The 22,530-nt window shown below is 40.6% G+C and overlaps 2 protein-coding genes across 2 annotated transcripts in view; both read right to left on the bottom strand.

Annotated features, from left to right (window-relative positions):
- LOC148905681 (hemicentin-1-like) overlaps positions 1-22,530 on the bottom strand; it is a 160,891-nt gene that overhangs the window by 125,029 nt on the left and 13,332 nt on the right. Inside the window, exons 3-4 of the mRNA XM_089040603.1 lie at positions 15,137-15,394; positions 14,377-14,655 (exon numbers count right to left, since the gene is read on the bottom strand). Of these exons, the coding sequence (XP_088896729.1) occupies positions 14,377-14,655; positions 15,137-15,394 (537 nt within the window). The remainder of the gene's footprint in view (positions 1-14,376; positions 14,656-15,136; positions 15,395-22,530) is intronic.
- LOC148905682 (contactin-5-like) lies at positions 8,086-13,187 on the bottom strand. The gene is made up of 10 exons (XM_089039841.1): positions 12,887-13,187; positions 12,294-12,557; positions 11,757-12,053; positions 11,524-11,639; positions 10,139-10,197; positions 9,729-9,874; positions 9,308-9,439; positions 9,180-9,204; positions 9,069-9,099; positions 8,086-8,931 (listed from the first exon to the last, which is right to left on the bottom strand). Exons 1-10 carry the CDS (start codon positions 13,098-13,100, stop codon positions 8,863-8,865), a joined length of 1,353 nt encoding a protein of 450 aa, XP_088895967.1. The 5' UTR covers positions 13,101-13,187; the 3' UTR covers positions 8,086-8,862.

Here is a 22,530-nt window from a genome sequence, read left to right as displayed (position 1 = left end):
TATATAGTAATAAAATATTACAAAGAAAAGAAAACATAATATCAATAATTATTATGTTAGTCTTCCATATGAAAGACCTGTAAGATTATGACATTGATACTGAATAAAGCACGCTTCATAGCGACTTAACACATGACGCCAGAAGTAAAACAAAATTAGCCTCGGTGCACCTCGGTGCACCTCGTTTTGTCAGGGGGACAAGAACCCCTTTTTTTATGGACAATGAATTCTTGAATGACTTTAATCTTAACGCCAATGTAGCGGAAATTTAGAAATACAGTCAATGTCATTAACGTTGTCCACCGAAACTAAGACATTTACACACTTAGACTAAAAGATATATCACGTGTTTCATTATGTATTCTTTGCCTCGTGTGCGTCAGCCTGAACTTTAAATGTAAAATTCAACTCGTGAATCGAAAATCCAGAATGCCTTGACCATTTAGTGAGGATTTAAGATGGAGAATGGTATTTCAGCATTTGTTTTATGCCAGCGAACCTTCGAGGAAACACGTGATATATCTTTTAGTCTAAATATCTAAATGTGTAAATGTGTAAATGTGTAAATGTGTAAATGTGTAAATGTCTAAATGTCTAAATGTCTAAATGTGTAAATGCGTAACTGTGTAACTGTGTAACTGTGTAAATGCGTAAATGTGTAACTGTGTAACTGTGTAATACTGTGTAACTGTGTAACTGTGTAACTGTGTAACTGTGTACTTGGTAACTGTGTAACTGTGTAACTGTGTAACTGTGTAACTGTGGTAACTGTGTACTGTGTAACTGTGTAACTGTGTAACTGTGGTAACTGTTGTAACTGTGTACGGTGTAACTGTGTAAGCTGTGTAACGTGGAACGGTAACTGGGTACTTGTAACTGTGTTACTGTGTAACTGTTGTAACTGTGTAACTGTGAACTGTGGTAACTGGTGTAACTTGTAACTGTGTAACTGTGTAACTGTGTAACTGTGGAACGGGTGTATACGGTGTAAAACTGTGTAACTGTGGTAACTGTGTAACTGTGTAAACTGTGTAACTGTGTAACTGTAGTAACTGTGTAACTGTTGTAACTGTGTAACTGTGTAACTTGTAACTGTGTACTGTGTAACTGTGTAACGGTGTACTGTGTAACTGTGTAACTGTTAACTGTGTAACTGTGTAACGTTAACTGTTGTAAGCTGTGTAACTGTGTAACTGTGTAAATGTGTAAATGTGTAAATGTGTAACTTTGTAACTGTGTAACTGTGTAACTGTGTAACTGTGTAACTGTGTAACTGTGTAACTGTGTAACTGTGTAACTGTGTAACTGTGTAACTGTGTAACTGTGTAACTGTGTAACGTGTAACTGTGTAACTGTGTAACTGTGTAACTGTGTAACTGTGTACCTGTGTAACTGTGTAACTGTGTAACTGTGTAACTGTGTAACGTGTAACTGTAACTGTGTAACTGTGTACTGTGTAACTGTGTAACTGTGTAAACTGTGTAACTGTGTAACTGTTGTAACTGTGTAACTTGTAACTGTGTAACTGTGTAACTGTGTAACTGTGTAACTGTGTAACTGTGTAACTGTGTAACTGTGTAAACTGTGTAACTGTGTAACTGTGTAACTGGTGTAACTGTGTAACTGTTTAACTGTGTAACTGTGTTACTGTGTAACTGTGTAACTGTGTAACTGTGTAACTGTGTAACTGGTGTAACTGTGTAACTGTGTAACTGTGTAACTGTGTAACTGTGTAACTGTGTAACTGTGTAAACTGTGTAACTGTGTAACTGTGTAACTGTGTAACTGTGGTAACTGTGAACTGTGTAACTGTGTAACTGTGTAACTGTGTAACTGTGTAACTGTGTAACTGTGTAACTGTGTAACTGTGTACTGTGTAACTGTGTAACTGTGTAACTGTGTAACTGTGTAACTGTGTAACTGTGTAACTGTGTAACTGTGTAACTGTGTAACTGTGTAACTGTGTAACTGTGTAACTGTGTAACTGTGTAACTGTGTAACTGTGTAACTGTGTAACTGTGTAACTGTGTAACTGCGTAAATGTCTTTTTTTTTTTGTGGACAACGTTAATGACATTGACTGTATTTAGATTTTAATAATAATTGTATAGTTTTAATATAGTATTATATCAGTGTGAAGAGCTGGACTCGTGTTTTGAGCTATTAATTTATTTTACAAATATGTTTTTATAGATAAATAAGTATATATTATATAGATTTGTTATTTTATATTCATAATCTTTTCTTTTTTGTTTCATAATTATAGCAATACTCTTATCACGTCTCATATTATAATGAATTATTAGTTAATTATTATTGTCAATAAAGTTTCATTATTATTTTTGATTAGCCCAATGGATCACATAATAATAATAATAATAATAATAATAATAATAATAATAATAATAATAGTAATAATAATAATAATAATGACTTTATATAGCGCCTTTTCCTAAAGTCCAAAAGCTCTTTACAAGTATATTAATGTTATCTATAAATATTTATGTATATTTACAATAAATTGATATAAATCATTAAAAGTCAATAATGAATATAAATATAAATATAACTATGTATAAGAGTCATATATCAATTGATAAAAGTTAAAATATATTATATAGGTATGAGATATATTAAATAAAGTATTTTTTGAATAAATGAGTTTTTAGATTTCGTTAGTATCAATTGATTGGCTGGCTCGTATATGATATGGTAAATCGTTCCAAAATTTGGGAGCACAAGTTGAGAAAGTACGTAGTCCATAGGTATTCAGATTATATTTCTTCGTTTCAAGCAGCAACTTGGATTCAGATATGAGGCTGCGGCGAGGAACATAAAAAGTCAATAGATCGCGGAGATATTCAGGTGCTGATAACTGGTTCATGGTTTTTTAGATCACATAAAGAAAGATCTTGAATTCAATGCGTAGCTCAACAGGAAGCCAGTGAAGTTCTTTCAGAATTGGAGTGATAGAAGCAGATTTTTGTGACATACTGATAAGTATCAGCAGAATTTAGCACGCATTGAAGACGTTGGAGTACATTTTTTGAGAGCCCATACAGAAGTGCGTTGCAGTGGTCTACCTTGGAGATCACAAAGGAAAGTGCCTTATGGAATACACGATAAAGTATAAAAAAAGCACTCGATGATGTGGTTAAGCAAGGAGTTATTGTGCCTGTAGACGAGCCAACTGACTGGATAAACTCGATGGTCTGGTATATGCATTGATCCACGAGATCTAAATAAAGCCATTAAGAGAGAACACTTCCCCCTTCCAACAATCGAGAAGATCACCACACGTTTAAGCGGAGCGCAGTCCTTTTCGACATTGGATGCAATGGGTCATTGGCAAGTCTTCTATGAAAGTCCTTCATGAACTGATGTTCGATCTACCGGGGATAGAAAGGGACATCGATATCATACCTGTCTGGGGAAGGACGAAAGAAGAACACGACGACAGCCTGTACAACACACTCAAAAGAGCGAGAAAAACCTAAAGCTTAACCCGGACAAGTGCAAAGTCAGACGCACAGAAGTAACCTACATCGGCCACACCCTCACCAGATCAATCAAAGATTGACACCATCACGAACATGCCACCGCCACAAGACAAACAAGCTGTTCAACGCCTGCTGGGCATGATTAACAACATTGGAAAGTTCATTCCAAATATCTGCCCCGCTTCTCTCAGAGAACTACTGAAGAAGGAAACTGCCTGGCACTGGACCAAGCGTCAATAATAATTAATAAATAATGGGGTACTTCTATAGCGCATTTCAAATATCTCAATGCGCTTTACATTTATAACAAGTGGATGACTTTACGGGCTGCGTATTAAGGCGCCATGGCAGCCGTGCAGCTTACAATCATGAGTGTGAATTGTTAGTAGATTGGTATTATGCCTCCAAATTGGGATAGGCTGTTGAACCGGGAGACAATCCCCTACTCTTACACGAATAATTCAACAAGTTCTTTTATGTCCCTCATTTACTGTAGGTCGACGCGTCAAGACAAGACACTTACAGACATCAAGCGCCTGCTCACTGACACAAGCCAAGGAGTCCTTAAGTACTATGACCCATTGAAGCATGTCAGATTACAAGTCGACGCGTGCAAATCGGGACTGGGTGCAGTCCTCATGCAAGACAACAGGCCAGTTGCGTATGCCTCTCGCTCACAGCTCATTGAAGCTGAGTGCAGATATGCACCTATAGAGAAGGAACTGTTAGCAGTCGTGTTTGGCTGCTAACGTTTTCATCAGTATGTTTATGGAAAGGAAATAAATGCAGAAACCGACCACTAGCCACTATTGTCAGTCGTAGTCAAACCACTGGACCAAGCACCAGCGCGTTTACAAAGAATGCTACTACGCCTACAGAAATATGACCTCAAGCTAACATACAAGCCCGGAAGGGAGCTATACGCCGCAGATACACTCTCAAGAGCCCACGTACTGATACACTATTGAAAACAAGGAGCTGATCGCCTCCACCAGCTCCATCAATACCTCATTGCCAGTGAGCGATGAAAAGTTGCGCAAGCTTCAGCTAGAAACCTCCAAAGACCCCACCTTGAAAGCCCTCGCCAACCTCATTAGAGATGGATGGCCAGAACTCAGACAAAACGTTGCAGTGGAGCTACGAGAGTATTAGCCAGTGCGAGACTCTCTTACAGTCTGCGATGGTCTGATTATGAAAGCTGAAGCCATAGTGAACCTGACTGACGTACAAGAGAAAGGAAATCCTGGCAAAGATACATGAAGGTCACCATGGTATGGAGAGAAGCAAGCTACTAGCGGGAGGGTTAGTCTATTGGCCCGGAATTAATGTCCAGTCGAATCGAAGACCTGGTTGCAAATTGCTCAACATGCAATGAACTGAGAAGGAGCATCGTGAAAGAGCCAATGATACCACACGAGATCCCCAGATATTCTTTGCAAATTGTCGCAACCGACTTATTCACCTGGAACAACACGAACTATCTAATCGTGGTAGATTACTACAGCCGCTTTTGGGAGATCTCATCTCTTACTCGTTACACAAGCACAAGCATCATTCGCAAAATGAATTCCTACTTCTCTAGACATGGAGTCAGAAAGCGACCGTGCAAATTCATACAAATACTGTAATTGTCTTATGCCTCTTGTGTTAAGTGTGTTTTATTCACTGTCAATGTCATAATCTTACAGGTCTTATATATGGAAGACTAAGATATAGAATTACAATCATGTGATAATGTAACGCAGTATGGTGCAACTCCCCTTTGAAGAATGAGAGTGAAAACTGAAACAATGTTAATGGCTTATCTAAAATGTCTCTAAAGCTTGTAATGTTTGTGTTGTATGTTAATGTTCGTAGCGGGAGGGTGCCTTGACTACATGTCCTGATCTCGTTGTGTAGGCCGCAGACTCCGAGCCAGAATCCTCTGGTTGTGTCTGTGGCACTTGTGAGTTTACGTCCGCAGTTTCTGGTCTCTTGAGGGCATCCTTGGGCGTTTGTTTTCCATTGAACTGGTGTCTCCTGTTCCTCCTGTAATCGCATCAGTCCTCTGTCTTGATTGTCACCTGGTGCAAGAGGCTCTAGTTCCTTGGCAACCTTGTCATACTGTGCCTTTTGGGTAAGTTGCTTTTTTTGAAGGCGTAGCTGGACTTCGCTGTGGCTTGGGCTTTGTGTTAGCAGGTTTCGTGTTGTGCAAGGCAGCATGGAGCGTAGACGTCTTCCCATTTAGAGCTGGGCTGGTGTCTTGAAATTTTTGATTGGTGTATTTTGTTGTTCAAGTAGTGCCAGATGTGGGTCTTTCCCGCAGAGCCTAGCCTTCTCTAGTATGAGCTTTGCCGTTTGGACGTTTTTCTCAGCAAGAACATTCGATTGCGGGTACTTCGGACTTGAAGTCACACGTTTGAAATTCCACGAATCTGAAAAGCTGGCAAACTCGGACGAGCTGTATTGTGGGCCGTTGTCAGACTTCACTATCTCTGGGATTTTGAACACTTTTTTTTAAATTATACCAATGGATAAATGCGCCAATGACCATCATTTAAGTTACCTTGGTACTAGTACTTGATAGATTATGTATCAGTCAATTCCAAGGGTATGTGTGTGTGTGTGTGTGTGTGTGCGGCGTAGCGAGGAGGTTCTGGTCCATTTTTTCGATGTTATGTCGTTGGGGTGGAGCTGAGTCTCTGCGCGTTGCCGTGTATGCATGCATGCATGTATATATACATATATATTCCATTTTTCTCATAGTTTTTGTTCTCTTTGTATGTACTGGGTAGCCTGCTCGGTAAGGGAAGCTCATTTCCTGTTTCAGGTTCTCCCAATAGCATTTTTTTTCTTTCTGCTGCATAACCATTAAAGTAAGTAAAGTGAAGTAAAGTAATTGTTATAATAATTAGATATGGAGATAAGCACACAGGATCGTTTGTAAATACGACGCAAGTGTCATGTCGGTTGGGAGCTTTTGCCTCCATACTGCTTCCAGATTCGTATATGTTTACCCCAAAAGGACATGGTGGTTTACCATAAGGAAACACGCAAAGGAAACCCGACATTGAAGAAAACAGGGTCATCACCGAACACAGATTATGAGGGTGGGTCGGGAGGACTACAAAGCAAACAGTTGTGCTCTTGAACGATCTATTGCGAAGAGTGGTAGATAATCTATGCGGAGAATATTTAAATAGTCCGTGGACCAATACTCGCAGACAGGGTTTATCATAACAATGGATTGTATTGATAATGTAATATATCAAGAGAGCATAAACAACAGAAGGAAACTTCTTAATAACGCGCGCGCCATGTAAATTCCCTGTTGGGTTATTGTTAGCGACCGGATGCACTTTAAATTTTGCCTTACCCCACTCCCGTGCGTAAATGGCACGCGCGTTATTAAGAGGTTTCCTTCTCTTATTTACGTTTTATACAATATTTCTCAATCTCATTAATAATTCATGAGGTCAATGACCAATGGCGACTTTGCATTGTGGTCACGTGCACGCACTCTTGATACTGGATTAATAACGGATCAAGACACTGATCAAAACACTGGCGAATAAATGAATTATTGCGAAGGAATTTTTAGTCTCACGAGATTCAAAAACAAATGAATTATAATGAGTTTGAGAAGTCAGTTCAAAAACTCGTGCTTCGTGTATGATCAGGGCATCCAAACACCTTGAAACAATAAAAGCATCTGTTTCATGGTATTTGGATGCCCTGATCAAACACTCGCACTCGTTTTTGATCTATTGCATAAACTCGAGGCGTAGCCGAGCGTTTGTATATCGGATACAACACGGACACGAATATTGTATATTGCTTAAAAATTTTTTAGGTTAGTTCCTTTGTGTTTCACTAGAAAAAATTTAAGATAAAAGTGAATCTGGCCAAAAAAATCCAAGTTTATGCAAATAAACATGATTCTGCATCAGAATTATTAACCCTTCACGGTCATGATTTCTGTTGTGCTTTCCTCATGAATTATTAATGAGTTCGTTGAATATCGTTGCAACACACCACTTATATTGTATATATTACTTTTGTAGCTATCTGGAGGTCACGCTATACTAGGTTTCAATTCACTTCGTGGATATATGTAACTTGGGACTTCTTAGCTTAAAGATATTGCGCAGAACGATTAAACAAATCACGCATCAGTTCACTACATCATCTACATTAAATTTTGAATGCAGAACATTAATATATTCTCTCTCAATGTCAAGCCTTCAACACTTACCAGGCGGCAGCAAGAAGTAAGCAAGAATTAGAACAGGATATAAACAAAGCTGCTTATGAGGCATACCAATTAATGGCCTGTTGATTATTCTGATCATAAAAGCCCTCGTCTAGCTTACGGGTATTCAATAATCTTCAAGTGAACGTCCGTCTAGAAGATCAGTTTAATAGTCAGTTATTGCTGCTGCCTAATCACTGGCCGAAGACGAATATCGGAGCGTGGTTCTAAAAATTAAGTAGCTTTGCATCTGCATATGATATATATGTATGATTTACATGATTATTACAAGACTGCCTTTAAGTTTGATCAATGTGTCTAACAGAACCGAAAAAAAGAGCAAAATGTGAACAGATTATTTTGCAAGTGTATATTTAATTATCGAGAAGTAAAGGTAACGGATACCAGTAATATGTGATACAGATGTCCTGCATAACATTTACCCTGTTAGTAGCATTTTTAAAAGCTTAAGGCAATTCCTAATCAATACTGTTCTTGTTTGGTCCATATTCACTCTTGATTGATAATATTTAATACTTGATTATTACAATACTGTCTAGTATGATCAATGTGTCTAAAAGAACCGAAGAAAAGTGAAAAATGTGATTAAAATTGCAAGTGTATCTTTTATAATGGAGGAGTGAGTGTGATATCAGTAATGATACAGATGTCCCGCATATCATTAACAGCCATTACTATTAGTAGCATTTAAAAGCATAAGGCATTGCCTCATCAATACTGTTCTCTTTTGGCCCTTATTCACTCAACATTTGCTCAAGTCATCCAGAGACTGGTACTGTGGAGACACACCCTTGTGTTGAAGGGCCTAGTACTCTCCTGTACGTGTTGGGCTTTCTGTGGATGACAGTGCTGTACCCTTAGGGGGCAGCCGTGTGAAAGGACTCAGTGAATCGTAGTTACCAGTACGAGGTTGGATGGTCTGATAGGTGACTGGTGGTGGATTTGAAGCAGCCCCTGTTTGTCCATGTTGATATGCACCTTCATACTGAGGCATGGGGTTATTTGTCTGTACACCGGAATGTGGTTGGGATAGCTGTGTTCTTGTTGTCACCGCCTCATATTCAGGGATGCCTGCATTCCTCGTCGATAATCCTCGCCTTCCTATTGGTTCTTATTCTGGCACATTTGGTGTTTCGTTATCTGTAGCACTAAAACTTGTCTCTTGAAGTGAGATGTCGTTCTTTGTTCGTAAGGAAGAATAATATTAATGAATGAATAGACAGAGAAGAAACAAATATATACTTAATTTCAATAAAGTTAGTCACCAAAAACCTAGAAAGCTGATAGTATGGTATGCTTTATACATATAAAATTTACCATTTGTCCTATCTCGTCACTTTTGTTCGATCTGCAAAAGGGGATATTAATATTTAGTTGTTTTTATTAATTAGACATTTTATCATCTAAATGTCTCAGATTGGTACGTACCTTTTCCCAGAACTTTCTTTTGAATCTAAAATCAGGAAAAATATCGTTAAAATGTTAATCCTAACTTTTTTCCCCTTTTTTGTCTTTACTATGTTCGATGTATTTGCACCCTAAATAAAATAGCATACCTTTTCTACGTAACCACAGGAACCCCACTATAAGTGTGATGATAAGGACAATCGACAAACCAAACAGAGCTCCAAGAACTGCCAATAGTGTCTTGTTCTCCCCTTTACATGGAATCGGCGTATTTTCTTGATCTGCGGCATACGGATTATTTATGTTATCACAATACAATACAGATATGGTCCCACAGATGTTTACCACTGTTTGATTGCTACATGCTATCGAGACCGGCAACTGTCACGAAAGCGAAATAAGGCATTACGCTACCGCAAACATGTCAAATAAATCGTAGGTACATGAGTACGATTTATTTGATCTCTCGATTACCTTGATCAGCAAGTAGCAATGAAAACCGTGGTAATACGAAATTAAAAACACCCTTGGCCTTCCCCGAGTAGAATCCAAGCTACTAAACCATCTTACCACTTGATTTCTGAATGCTGTTGAAGTCTATCTGTAAGCCATTGATTTCTTCTCCTTGTCTTTTGATATAATCTCTCAAAGGCAGCAGTGGATCAGGTACTTTACCGATGACTTCGAGCTCAAACCGCACTATGATGCTTCCCTTACTATTGTAATGAATCGTAAAGATAAAAAGAATACCGCTTGCTCAAGTTAAACCATAACATATTGAAATCACTCATGCGGGGGGAGATATCGTGTGGATTTTCCGTTAACTGCAAGGTTATCATGAGCTCAAATTCAGTAAGGAGAGAGGATCTATAGCACAGACCCTGGTGAGCTGCTCTACTGCTGTATTTTGCGGCGGTCCTTAATTAGCCATTATAAGTGCAGTTACTGAAATTATAACCACTATATATTTGAATACTTACATGAAATTCTTAATGTTTACGGCAGCCAAATATTGTACACCTAAGTATGCAGATTCTAACTAGAAAGAAATAAACTAAACTAATGAAAATAATGACCATGCAGAACGAACGAACGAACGAACGAACGAACGAACGAACGAACGAGCGAACGAACGAATTGAACGAACGAACCAACGAACCAACGAACCAACGAACCAACGAACCAACGAACCAACGAACAACGAACCAACGAACCAACGAACCAACGAACCAACGAACCAACGAACCAACGAACCAACGAACCAACGAACCAACGAACCAACGAACCAACGAACCAACGAACCAACGAACCAACGAACCAACGAACCAACGAACCAACGAACCAACGAACCAACGAACCAACGAACCAACGAACCAACGAACCAACGAACCAACGAACCAACGAACCAACGAACCAACGAACCCAACGAACCAACGAAACCAACGAACCAACGAACCAACGAACCAACGAACCAACGAACCAACGAACCAACGAACCAACGAACCAACGAACCAAACGAACCAACGAACCAACGAACCAACGAACCAACGAACCAACGAACCAACGAACCAACGAACCAACGAACCAACGAACCAACGAACCAACGAACCAACGAACCAACGAACCAACGAACCAACGAACCAACGAACCAACGAACCAACGAACCAACGAACAACGAACCAACGAACCAACTAACCAACGAACCAACGAACCAACGAACCAACGAACCAACGAACCAACGAACCAACGAACCAACGAACCAACGAACCAACGAACCAACGAACCAACGAACCAACGAACCAACGAACCAACGAACCAACGAACCAACGAACCAACGAACCAACGAACCAACGAACCAACGAACCAACGAACCAACGAACCAACGAACCAACGAACCAACGAACCAACGAACCAACGAACCAACGAACCAACGAACCAACGAACCAACGAACCAACGAACCAACGAACCAACGAACCAACGAACCAACGAACCAACGAACCAACGAACCAACGAACCAACGAACCAACGAACCAACGAACCAACGAACCAACGAACCAACGAACCAACGAACCAACGAACCAACGAACCAACGAACCAACGAACCAACAACGAACCAACGAACCAACGAACCAACGAACCAACGAACCAACGAACCAACGAACCAACGAACCAACGAACCAACGAACCAACGAACCAACGAACCAACGAACCAACGAACCAACGAACCAACGAACCAACGAACCAACGAACAACGAACCAACGAACCAACGAACCAACGAACCAACGAACCAACGAACCAACGAACCAACGAACCAACGAACCAACGAACCAACGAACGCGCAAAATTGACTATACTCTACTTACTATTTTGATGCACTTCTGTTTAAGATCATTGTAGCCTGCTGACTTTATATCCTGAAGGTCGTCCTGCCATTCTTGGTTTGTTGTTCTAAACTGTCCGGTAAACGTTTCCTTGAAAACTAAAGTAGAAACGAAAAACAGTCAAATATGGCATGATGGGTTATAGCAAATTCATCTGATCAGAACTGGATCAGCTCAAGCTAGTGGCATTTGTAAATCTCATTATCATTACTCACGTATCGGCTGTCTGTAAAAATGCAATGTCCTTTCTCTTACACCAACGCCATTTTCAGCTTTACATACCATGTTTGCACTGTCCACATCATTCTGGATGATAACCACCACCAAATACTGTTTTCTAGTTAATCCTGCATCATGGCTGGTGATGACAGTCGATACATTCGGTGCAGAAGGATTACAAGACAGGGATGTGTTACTGGGATATGCGTTGATAATAAGGTTGAACAATACCAGTGGATTGGACTGACTGTAGCTATGGTTACTTGATCCAATCACTTCCAGAGGATCTAAGTCTGTTAAGGAGGAAACAAAATAAACGTGAAACAATTATAATGAATCTTTCTGGTTTTTAGTAAACGCTCACTACAACATACAAGTACTTTAGTAATTATAAATCACAAGCAGTTCAGATTTTATCTTTGCAGGCATGCAGACATGCTGATAAATTGTAGAACCTTTAAGTTGGAAAATAAGAAAACTATAAAAGATTAGCCTGGGCTATTATTGCTCATTTACGCGATGCCTATACTCACATTGTACGACGATTTCAATCGGGACTGAAAGGAGCAAGCCAAGATAATTTTTCGCTTCACATTGGTATGTTCCGTTTTGTTTTCGCTTGATGCTGTTAAATATTAGTATGCCATTTTGCCCATCAGTTAAAATCCCCCCATTATGCTTCCATGTGTAAGTCGGGGGTGGATTGCTGTCACTTTGGCAATATAGGGAAAAACTAGTCCCCTCTTTTAGAATCATTTGCCTTCTCGATGGTAGAATAGTAATGCTGGAAGGTGGATCTACACAATGTAAATTATCACATTAATTAATACTTCAAAATATAAAACAAATAAAGTCTCTAAATTTTTAAGAGGAAGTTTTCGAGCCGGAAAGCTTGGAACATCATAAATAGCAACGTAAAAAAGAAGATAGTATAATATACCGGGATGACTGCAATGCAATGCAATGGAAAAATAAAGCCAAAGTTATTAAGGTTTTCGCAATGCAAAACATTCCCCTTAAGCTTATCATTTCATAGCAAATCGTAATCAGTCATTTATCTAGAGCTAGTACATATCATCACAAGAAACCTATTTTCTGGAGAATAGGCATATGACTTCAAACTTACAGTGTATATCTAAGCATGTGCTGGCATTCTTGGCTTGTCCAATGCCATTATCTGCGGTACACGTGTAACACGATGAATCGTTCTTTTGTGCTCGTGTTATATTGAATATTCGTCCATCACCAATAACAGTGCCATGCTTCGTCCAGGTAATATTAGGTACTGGGTATCCAATGGCATTGCAAACAAGACTTACGTCTTTTCCCTCATCAACCATTAATACTTGTTTATAAGGATTCGTTATCTCTGGTGCTATGATTTTCACTACGCAAAATAAAGTAACGCAGGATATAGTATAACTCCAGGCATTTTAGTATTAGTAGAATTTCGATTTTCAATTCAGGTTTTTTAAATAAGTATATATATAAGATCGATCAGAAATAGAGAAAATAATGGCAAAAGTAAGAGGTAAGATTGCTTCCTTTAATATGCCCATGAATTTGAACATCAAGGATGAAAATGCCTCAGTTTAATTTCTTTTCTAGTTTTCAGAACTTCCTATTCTTCCTAGTCCTGCAGATACTTCATTCACTGATATTTGTTTCGAACGAATCAAACAAGCGGTTACCAGTTAGAAAATCAAAAGAGCTACATGAATGCTTGTTTGATTTGTTAAAATCGTTGTAAAATGCTTGGCATTAGTGTGTCCGTGTGGAACAACTTTAATTTCCTAGGCTAAAATGCATAAACCCGGCTCCATTACCGATTCTCAATTCTTTATACTTACATTTTACTGTTACGAAAATGTTCTCTATTTGGTAACCAAGACTGTTGTTGGACAAAAATGTATATTTTCCACCATCACTTTTTGATACACCTATTAATATTAGCGTATTTCCAATGCCTCGAATACTTCCATTTCTTATCCACATCATATCAGGTGGTGGGTTACCATTAGCATTGCAAACTAGTTGAACATCATCACCCTCCAGAACTGTTTTGTTACTACACGTGATTCTATCTGGTGGATCTGTGAATATATTTTTAATTGACATAAAAAGTGGATGACTACAAGACAAGCTGTAAATATCATTTGCTTTTACTATTAGTATCACCATATTCTCTAAGGTGGTGCTGACATACCGACTAACCGACTAAACAAAATGGAATGCGCTAAAAACAACTCAAACAAGATAAAACTGAACAGATAAAAATTTCATTCATTAAAATCTGTTTATTCATCTTTAAAAAGATGAAGAAATAAGTTTTAATGAATGAATGGACGTCAGATAGATAGATGGATAAATGGATGGATTCGTAGGTCAAAGGATGGATTGACGGATGAGTGATCAATGCGATGAATCGATAGATAGGTGGAAGGACAGACAGGCGGAAGGACGGTAGGTGAGTTTTTGGATGAAGACCCAAAAAAATATGAAAAAAACAAATTATCTTTTCTCTCTTTTCAGGAAAAGTCAAGATGCTGGTGTTTTCTGGCTAATGATAGTAATGACAAGCGTTATTAAAGACTACTCCAATAAAATCCTACTTACAGTTGACAGTGATGTTCAAAGACCTTGTTTGTGATGAGCAGTTTAGTTTATCTCGCAAGGTCACCTGGTAATAACCTTCATCCGTGCGGTTTATTGAACCAAATGTTAATTGCCGTGTATCATTCGTGACAGACAGACTGTCCTTTACTTTAACCCACTGGTACATGTAGTATGATTCATTCCCAGATACGTCACACTGCAGAACTACTGTATCTCCTTCCTTTACTACTGCGACTGATGTATTCTCGTTATTGATTTTACACAGTGTGGTTATGTCTCCTGCGAGTAAGCATTACCGGGTCAATATTAAACTTTTAAGATCATCTCCACCATCATCATTTTGTTCAACTAAGTTCATATTTGTGAACGGGAAAAGTAAATTCAACATTTCGATTGAAGGAATTGGAAGTGGGCATGAAAAAGAAGAAAACGAAAATGACAAAAGAGAGGAATGTCCAATAGTGGTCTCAACTTTAAAAGAAGCACAAATGATGACAAGAGTAACGCACCAAATACACAACGATAATAATAACAATAACGGGGGAAATGAGAAGTATCAGGTTTGGCATGTCTGCTGAAATTTTTAAAGGAAGTTGTGGTAACAAACAATACAATACAATATAAACCAACAATACATGAAATCGTTTGATAAAGGGAAAAAAAATACATATTATAGATAAAATGCAGAATGACACGTTAAATATCGTCACAGTATGGCGGGATAAGAAGTAGGGATACCAACCCGTATTATTTCACTAACCTAGTACATATACATCAGAAAAGGCGCATTGACCGCTTCCAATTTCATTCGAAGCAACACAACAAAACTTATTCCATCCCAATGATCTTGCTGTTGTAATAAACTGTCCACTGCTGCTTGATCCAATGTAAGTATTTCTATTGTACAGCGAGTAGTTCTTGACTGATGGATATGCATCAGCCGTGCAATTGAGAGTAATGTCTGTATTCTCACATACATCCAACTTGGTTGGAGAGAGCAAAGCATCTTTAGGTTTATCTGAAGAGAAATTGTATGAATCAATCAGTAGTAGTGCGCTGGGGGTATCGATGGTGCATGTTGCACTAGAGTTTTCAAAGTTTTCGATATAAGATTACTTTCTTCCTTTTACTTCACCAAATTCGTTTACCAATTAAAAACTAAAAATAATCCTTTAGCACACTCATGTATCTTGCGCAATATGCACTGGTAGAAATATTTATTTCAACAGATACTGAGATATTGGACTCGAGCAGCAGTAAGGGGGACTCGCGATCACCATTCGGAATCGCCCGGGAATTACCCGTGTTTATGCACTAGCGTCCCCCGCGGGAATTACCCGTGTTCTGTTATATGTTGCGCGAAAGTTGGGAATATTTGTCTTATATATGCATGAATGTAAAAAGTTCACCAATGACTTCTGTATAATTTGCCTAAGATCCAAAGTTAACATACCTAAGCCGAAGGGTTTGTGGTGTTGTGGTAAGAAAATGCAAATAGAAGACGACACGTCAGCACAGTGTTACGAATGTGGTAAGAATATTCGCAATGCCGTACCAAATGCTACCAGAGAGCAATATTACGCTAATGGAGGTCGTAAGAAAACGCCATATAAGAGAATAAAATACTTCAGGGACTGGATGAGTCATATCCAAGGTTTACATCCGATATATTTAAGCGACGAAGTAAAGAAGAAAATCATAGACCATTTAGAAGAGCCAACCCCACAAAGCCTACGGAAGACATTGAAAAAATTAAAACTAGGGAAATATTACAAAGCTATTCCCTATCTTTTGTCTGAAATTACCGGTAAGTCTATTCCTGAGGTTTCTGATATGACAAAAGCCGAGTGGATGTTTTGTCGGCTGGATAAGGATATTCCTTATTACCCTAACGTAATTTACGAAATATTTTACAAAATTGACCCCAACCACCCCCTGTTAGGATGGATTCCGAGGCGACAATAACATATTACGCGTAATTCATACGATGAATTTATATTACGCGTAATAATTTGCCAAATAAGGTTATGCAAATAATTCATATTACGCGTAATAATTCGCCAAATAATTCGTATTACGCGTAATAATTCGCCAAATAATTCATATTACGCGTAATAATTCACTGAATTTATATTACGCGTAATAATTCACTGAATTTATATTACGCGTAATTTCTAGACTGACGTTCGATATGTAAATAGAATCCCGTCACGCTCTTTTCAAAGCAGATGTTTACTGAGCAAGCTTTCTTTGAAGCTCTTCTTTCGCTTCTTGATAGATCTTTTTGCGAGATTCCTCGGAAAGATCTTTTACGACTGTTTTTTTATTCCTTATGTCCGTCTTTAATTTCTCGTATTTGTCTTCTTCGGCCAGAATAAGCGAGAATTCTACGTCGTCTATCTTTCTGTCACGCAAAGCCTTTGAGACAAGGTCGGTAATAGTATTTACTTTAGCCCTAGATAGAGCTATTGTCGTGTCATGCTTGGATATTTTCGTGGATAGCTTTTTCATAATGCCCGTAGCAACAGCCGAAATGATACCACAAGCTGCCCCAACGCCGGCCAAAGGAACTCCAACGATTATTCCCGGCCCAGTAAGCGAAGTAGCAACGCCAGAGCCCGTTAACACAACAGATATGGATCCTGAAGTTATCGCAATCTTATGTAGCGTACTCCGGGCTCTAACGTACTTTTTTCTAACTTTTTCATAGTGTTTTGCCTGCCCTTCCAAGTAAGCCAGGATTAAGTTCGCTTTATTCAGACGAAAGTTTTCGGCGTTTAGTTCATTAGGTGTAGTATAGGGAACATCTGGGTACAACTGAGGTGCTGATGGTATAACATCCATTATATATACTAATGTACGACGCTTTTGGGAATGATATTGAGGAGCAGCCACATCACGACAACCGGGATTACTGGAACTGGAGGGCCTTTAGGAAGATGTTTCCGCATGCAGACCCTAGTAAGTTCGAAAGGAGACCCGATGGGATTTACTATAACGGCTCTAGGATGTACAGCAACGAGGATTTGAAACCTACGCTGGTCGATCAGATAAACAATCAACTGAAGAATTCTGGTTATATCGAACATAAGCCCGTGCAAGGTTGGTCAAAGGAATTATTGCTTGGTACCGGTACTTATCCGATACCCGCGGTTTCATTTGATAAACATCCAAGTTTGGATTTGACATTGAACATGCAGATCTCTAACAACCATTCCTTTTCGTTAAAGGTGCGAGATATCTTCAAAGACGTACCCATTAATCATACCACCGCTAAGGAATCTCATGAATGGTTAAGTGGTCCTAACATGCGTTATTGGCCGCAGCAACTAAACTTTGCGGTTTGGTGTGCCACCAGCGGCTGCGGTGTAAGTGCGAAGTTGATGAAGAATTCGATATTTATGTTTCACTTCCACTTTACCGTCCGAAGAATACTGCATGAGATGGGTGTTATTGCGCTGCCGGGAGATGCCGCGTTTTATCCAAGAGATAATAAATACAACGTTCCTGCTTACGACCGACATTGTAAGGAGTTTGGTGTTGTAGGGAAGGATTTTAGATGCACTGTCGGTGCTAACAATGGCTTGGGGCATATTTGGGCTTATTGGGGGATTGGTGGGCACGAGCTAAGCAACAGGGAAGTTCATGCATTGAATCTACGATGGAACACTGGGTATCATAAGGAAACTCACGACAGTAGCACCTTCTTTGAACCAAATGCCAAAACCACTAAGGAAGTCAGAGACGGACCTCTGTTCAAAGACGAGGGCGGTAAGTATGCAGGAGCTAACCCGCTGATTATCAAGATTACCAACGACGAGCAAACGAAGCAATACTTTAATTTCATACCCCCAGAAGGTAAAGGACTAACCAAAGCCGGCCTTGCCCGTTTGAACCGCAGCATAGAAGCTTACGTGTATTCCATCCTTGGAGCTCAGGTAAACACCCGATCGAGTATAGTGGGGAATACCGGCGCCGCAGAAGAGACGCGAGCCGAAGCCTTGATCTTATTCGAAAGTTCGATCTTGGAGGGCGACATTAGCAAGGGCGTACAGCGTTACCAACTAGCTATACAAAATTCTAAGGCAAGGTTGGACTATGCAGTAGCCCCGGGTTGTTGGTTAATGCCTAGTAATTTATCTATAAATACTGGTTCTGTAGTAGGATACAACAACAAACTTCAACGAGCTACTAAGGATATGAAGTTTGGGGTGAACGACGTGAACTCTGACACTCTTAGGAACATTCCCCATTTCGTGGAGAAGTCAAAAAAGTCGCATGAAACGAAGCTACCCGTAGTTAAGAAACCATCAAAGAAGGCCCTGCCTGCGATACCTGAGGAATATGACCATAACTTACTAAAGGCCGGCTTAGCAGCTGCAAGCATTGGTCTGAGCTATTATATATGGCGATGAACAACCCCTACGTAGCTGGAGTAGATTGTGTTTATACGACTTACACAGGCGAGAAAAAATACACCCAGGCGTCTTGGGTGGACGTTGAGGGCATGTCAGTGAATTTGAACTACTCAGGGAAGAAGTTAATCCTTTGTAGTATTTGCCTTGGATCAGTAAGTCACGCCAACATTGGTTTTAGATTTTGTGATGACAACGGCGTACTGCAGCCTATGCGTGTGAAGACAAACAACAGGGAGCCTGTGCATTTCTCCGTAGAGCCGAACACCGACAGCGCTGAGAATTTATCGGTTTGGACTTTTCATATGGTCGCCGATTGCCATGGGAAGGTAAAGCTGCAAATGCGCGTAGATGACACCGGGAGCGTTTGCATAAATAGCATAGAAAATCAGAGAGATGAAAAATATAACCACGCAACCATTTGCACTCTTACGGTAATGAGTCTCTAGAAGCAAATTTATTTGCTGGTATATATGAACCCACATACTAAGGAGGATTCATTCCTTTATTTTCTGGAGGAAGATAGATACTTGCGTAATGCTAATTGGGTTGACACGGAATTGTGGGTGAAGGTTGGTGGGTTGGGATTGATTATGTGCACAATTTGTATTAGCGTAAGGGAGGAATATGGTATTGGATTTAGAGTAGTAGATGAGAATAACGATCCATCGTTACCATACAGAACACTGAAAAATACTAGACGGTCAGCTCATTTTTCATATGAACCGCCAAATAGTCTAGACGATATAGTACCAATAACCTTTCACATGGTAGCTAATTGTCAATACGCAAAGCTTCAGATCAATACTGACGCAACATCTAACGTTAATGTCGAAGTTAAGATAAACGCTGTTATTTCACAATCAGCTGCGCCAAGCGATTCTACTTTTAATCATAAGACCATTTCTACTATGACTGCCATACCGCTAGTTCCGCATTATCAAGGCGGTGCGAATACTATCTTTACTTATCCCCAGTCGAGAACACCCCGTGCACCCGACGACGATTATAAGCCGCCAGTAATACACAAGGATAAGATCATCCCCGAATCTTCTTCAGGAATACCACGCCGATTGCGACGACTAATATCCAAATGTTATTCCCCACAAACTTTAGCAGTTCTCCGCCGGCCCTAAGCGCCAAGGAAACAACCGAACCCAGCAGCCCAGGAAGACCGGCTGCCATCTTTTTTCCCAAGTCCGTTAGTCCATTGCCTAATTTCTTTACGCCCGCGCCCGTAGCCTTAAGCGTGGATAGGATGACTCCTACTACGGTACTAATAGCAACCGCAAATGCCAGTGGAACGCCATACTTCAAAAGGGCTCTTTTTACCTTTTCCTTGGTGGTAAGCCCCAGCTCTTTTTCCAGGTTGTCCTTTTGCGCCTGTAATTCCGCGACTCTTTCCTGAAGGGTTTCTACTTCCCTTTGAGCTGCTTCCCTTTCCTCTTCGGTACGAGTTTGGTCCTCGATTACTTCTTGCTGCCGCTCTATTTGCCCCTCCAGGTCCTCAATGGCCTGATCTCTTTGCCGGATTTGTTCCTCCTTAGTATTGATTTCAGCCATTAACCGTCGCCGTTCCACTAAAGAGCCGGCTATGGTGGTTTGCAGGTTATCGGTATCGTCTTTAATTAAGTCTAACTCTTGCAGGGCGAGGTTAAGAGCCCTTTGAGTTTGATTTCTTTCGCGTCGAATTTGGGTTCTTTGGTCTACCAGCTCCCTTATTTCTTGATTTTTAAATTCGACTTCCCTCCTATGCGCGTCGGCAAGCCGCTGGTTTTGCTTCATGTATTCCTCCTCCCTTTCTTCCAACGTTTCCCGCAGCGCTTCCACTGAGGCGCTAGAGCTTTGGGCTTCTCCTAAGTCCTCCCGTGCTTTGTCTAATTCGCGTAAGGCCTGATCCACCTGATTTCCTATTTCTTTTATTCTTTCATCTTGATGGGCGGACTTCTTTTCAGCATCGGCAAGTAGCTGACCTTGCTTTGCATATTCTACATCTTTTTCTCTTAACTCCCTTTGCAGATCCGCGGCACGTTTTTCCGCGTTGGTCCTTTCGGTTAAGTTGTGCAGCCTTTCTAACAGGCTTCTAGTAGCACGCTGAAAGCCTCTTAATCTCAAGACGTCACCCCTAACGTTGCCCTCCTCATCAAAGAGGTTTTGCGGTTTTGTCCAGCGGTCTTTGTCGGGAAATCTTAAGTCTTGGACGCTTATGAGGACTTTGTTTCCCTTTTCCGTGAGCTTTACGTCGTCAGCATCAAAGTTGTCGTAGCGCAGCTCTAGCTCTTGCGTTGCCCACTCTACGGTTTCCCGCGCGGCTGCTTCCGGCTCGCCTATGTTTTGAAGCTCTATGTGCTCACGCGGAAACGTGTACTTGCGTGCTTTGGGATGTCTTAGGGCCTTTGCAATCCTATCCCTTAGGGAATCGTCGACTTGTTGGGTGGGAAGCAGCGGTTCTTCATCACCGTCGTTAATGTCAGCCTGACCTTCCTCAGTGGTGGGATCGAAGTCGGGGTCTGTTCCTTCTACTTCCATTATATATGATAAGCTCAAAGTTAAATCCCAACGTATTACCTAAGCAGGTTGGCGGACTGAAAGCAGAACGCACCTTTCACCGGGTCACCTTTACCCCCAGCAGCGCTAAGCCAGGAGAAACCCTGTACGTAGGCGTGCCCCGCCTAACAGATAACCTAGTCTTAGTTCCTGGCACCTTGGCTTTGAGGTTTGACCTAGCGGTGCAGTCAAGCCCCACAGATGAAAGGGTTATCGTTAACAACGTGCGTCGCAACATCGTTTCTAAGATGAGAATCAAGTTTGCTGGGGAATCCTTGCTGGACTTAAATAGGTACGATCTGTATACCACGTACAAAGACTTATGGTTGACAGCCTTTGACCGCGCGCAAAGGATAGAACAAGGAATTGGTAGTGTCATTCTGCGTAAGGTCCGCACACCTACGAAAACGCAACCTACTGACGGCAGCGGAGAAACCGCAGTGGCAGACGCAAAGCGAATAAAGACCGCCTATGGTAGCAAGTATGTCATACCGCTGGACTTTGAAGTAATCACGAATCACGGTGTGTATTACCCAAGACAGTTATCCGAACTGCAGTTTGAAGTAACTTTAGCAGATGCTAATAACATCATTGGTGGGCTGACCACTGCACTTACCACAACAACCCCATACTCTATTACCAACTTAGAGCTACAGTACGAAACGGTATACAGCGAAGAGCTGGCCCGTAGCGCCGGTATGGAATACAGCTCCGGAAAGGCATTCCTTTACGACCACGTAGTGATGTATAAGACGTTTAGCTTCCTGGATAAGACGGATGAGGTTATTAACCAAAGTATTAACCTCCCCCGAAGAAGTCTCACGGGGTTAATGTTGGTGTTTGCCAAGCCCTACGAGGCCGGTAAGCGCGACTCCGAAGCCTTTCACAACCCTAACATTACTAACGTAGGGGTCAACATAAACGGCGTTCCAAACAAGGTCTACTCGCAGGGAATAAAGCCCGCAGACGTGTACAGGGAGGCAATGCGCAAGTTTGGCGACCAAATTAGCCCCGAGGAATTCTTTAAGGATAAGTATGCGCTGTGGATTGACATGCGCACCATTAACGACGAAGACCTACATGGCCAGGGTTTACGTCTAGTAAATACGCAGGATGGCATAACATTGGAGATCAAGCGCACCAAGAACACCGATGCCGGCGACGGCGACAAAATAAACTGCTACGTCTTTGT

This window comes from Actinia tenebrosa, unplaced genomic scaffold, assembly GCF_029948245.1.
Source record: "Actinia tenebrosa isolate PJP-AT-01 unplaced genomic scaffold, QUT_ActTen_1.0 PGA_scaffold7__59_contigs__length_16204524, whole genome shotgun sequence".
NCBI lineage: Eukaryota > Metazoa > Cnidaria > Anthozoa > Actiniaria > Actiniidae > Actinia > Actinia tenebrosa.
This window is presented reverse-complemented; position numbering and strand designations above follow the sequence as displayed.

Excerpts from the sequence above, each read along its gene's own strand:
- LOC148905682 (XM_089039841.1), bottom strand. The coding sequence starts at position 13,100 with ATGGTTGATGAGGGAAAAGACGTAAGTCTTGTTTGCAATGCCATTGGA. Across the intron at positions 12,054-12,293 it reads GATTGAAATCGTCGTACAAT|ACTTAGATCCTCTGGAAGTG; the intron begins GTGAGTATAGGC and ends CCTCCTTAACAG. Across the intron at positions 9,205-9,307 it reads CCTGTGGTTACGTAGAAAAG|ATTCAAAAGAAAGTTCTGGG; the intron begins GTATGCTATTTT and ends TCCTGATTTTAG.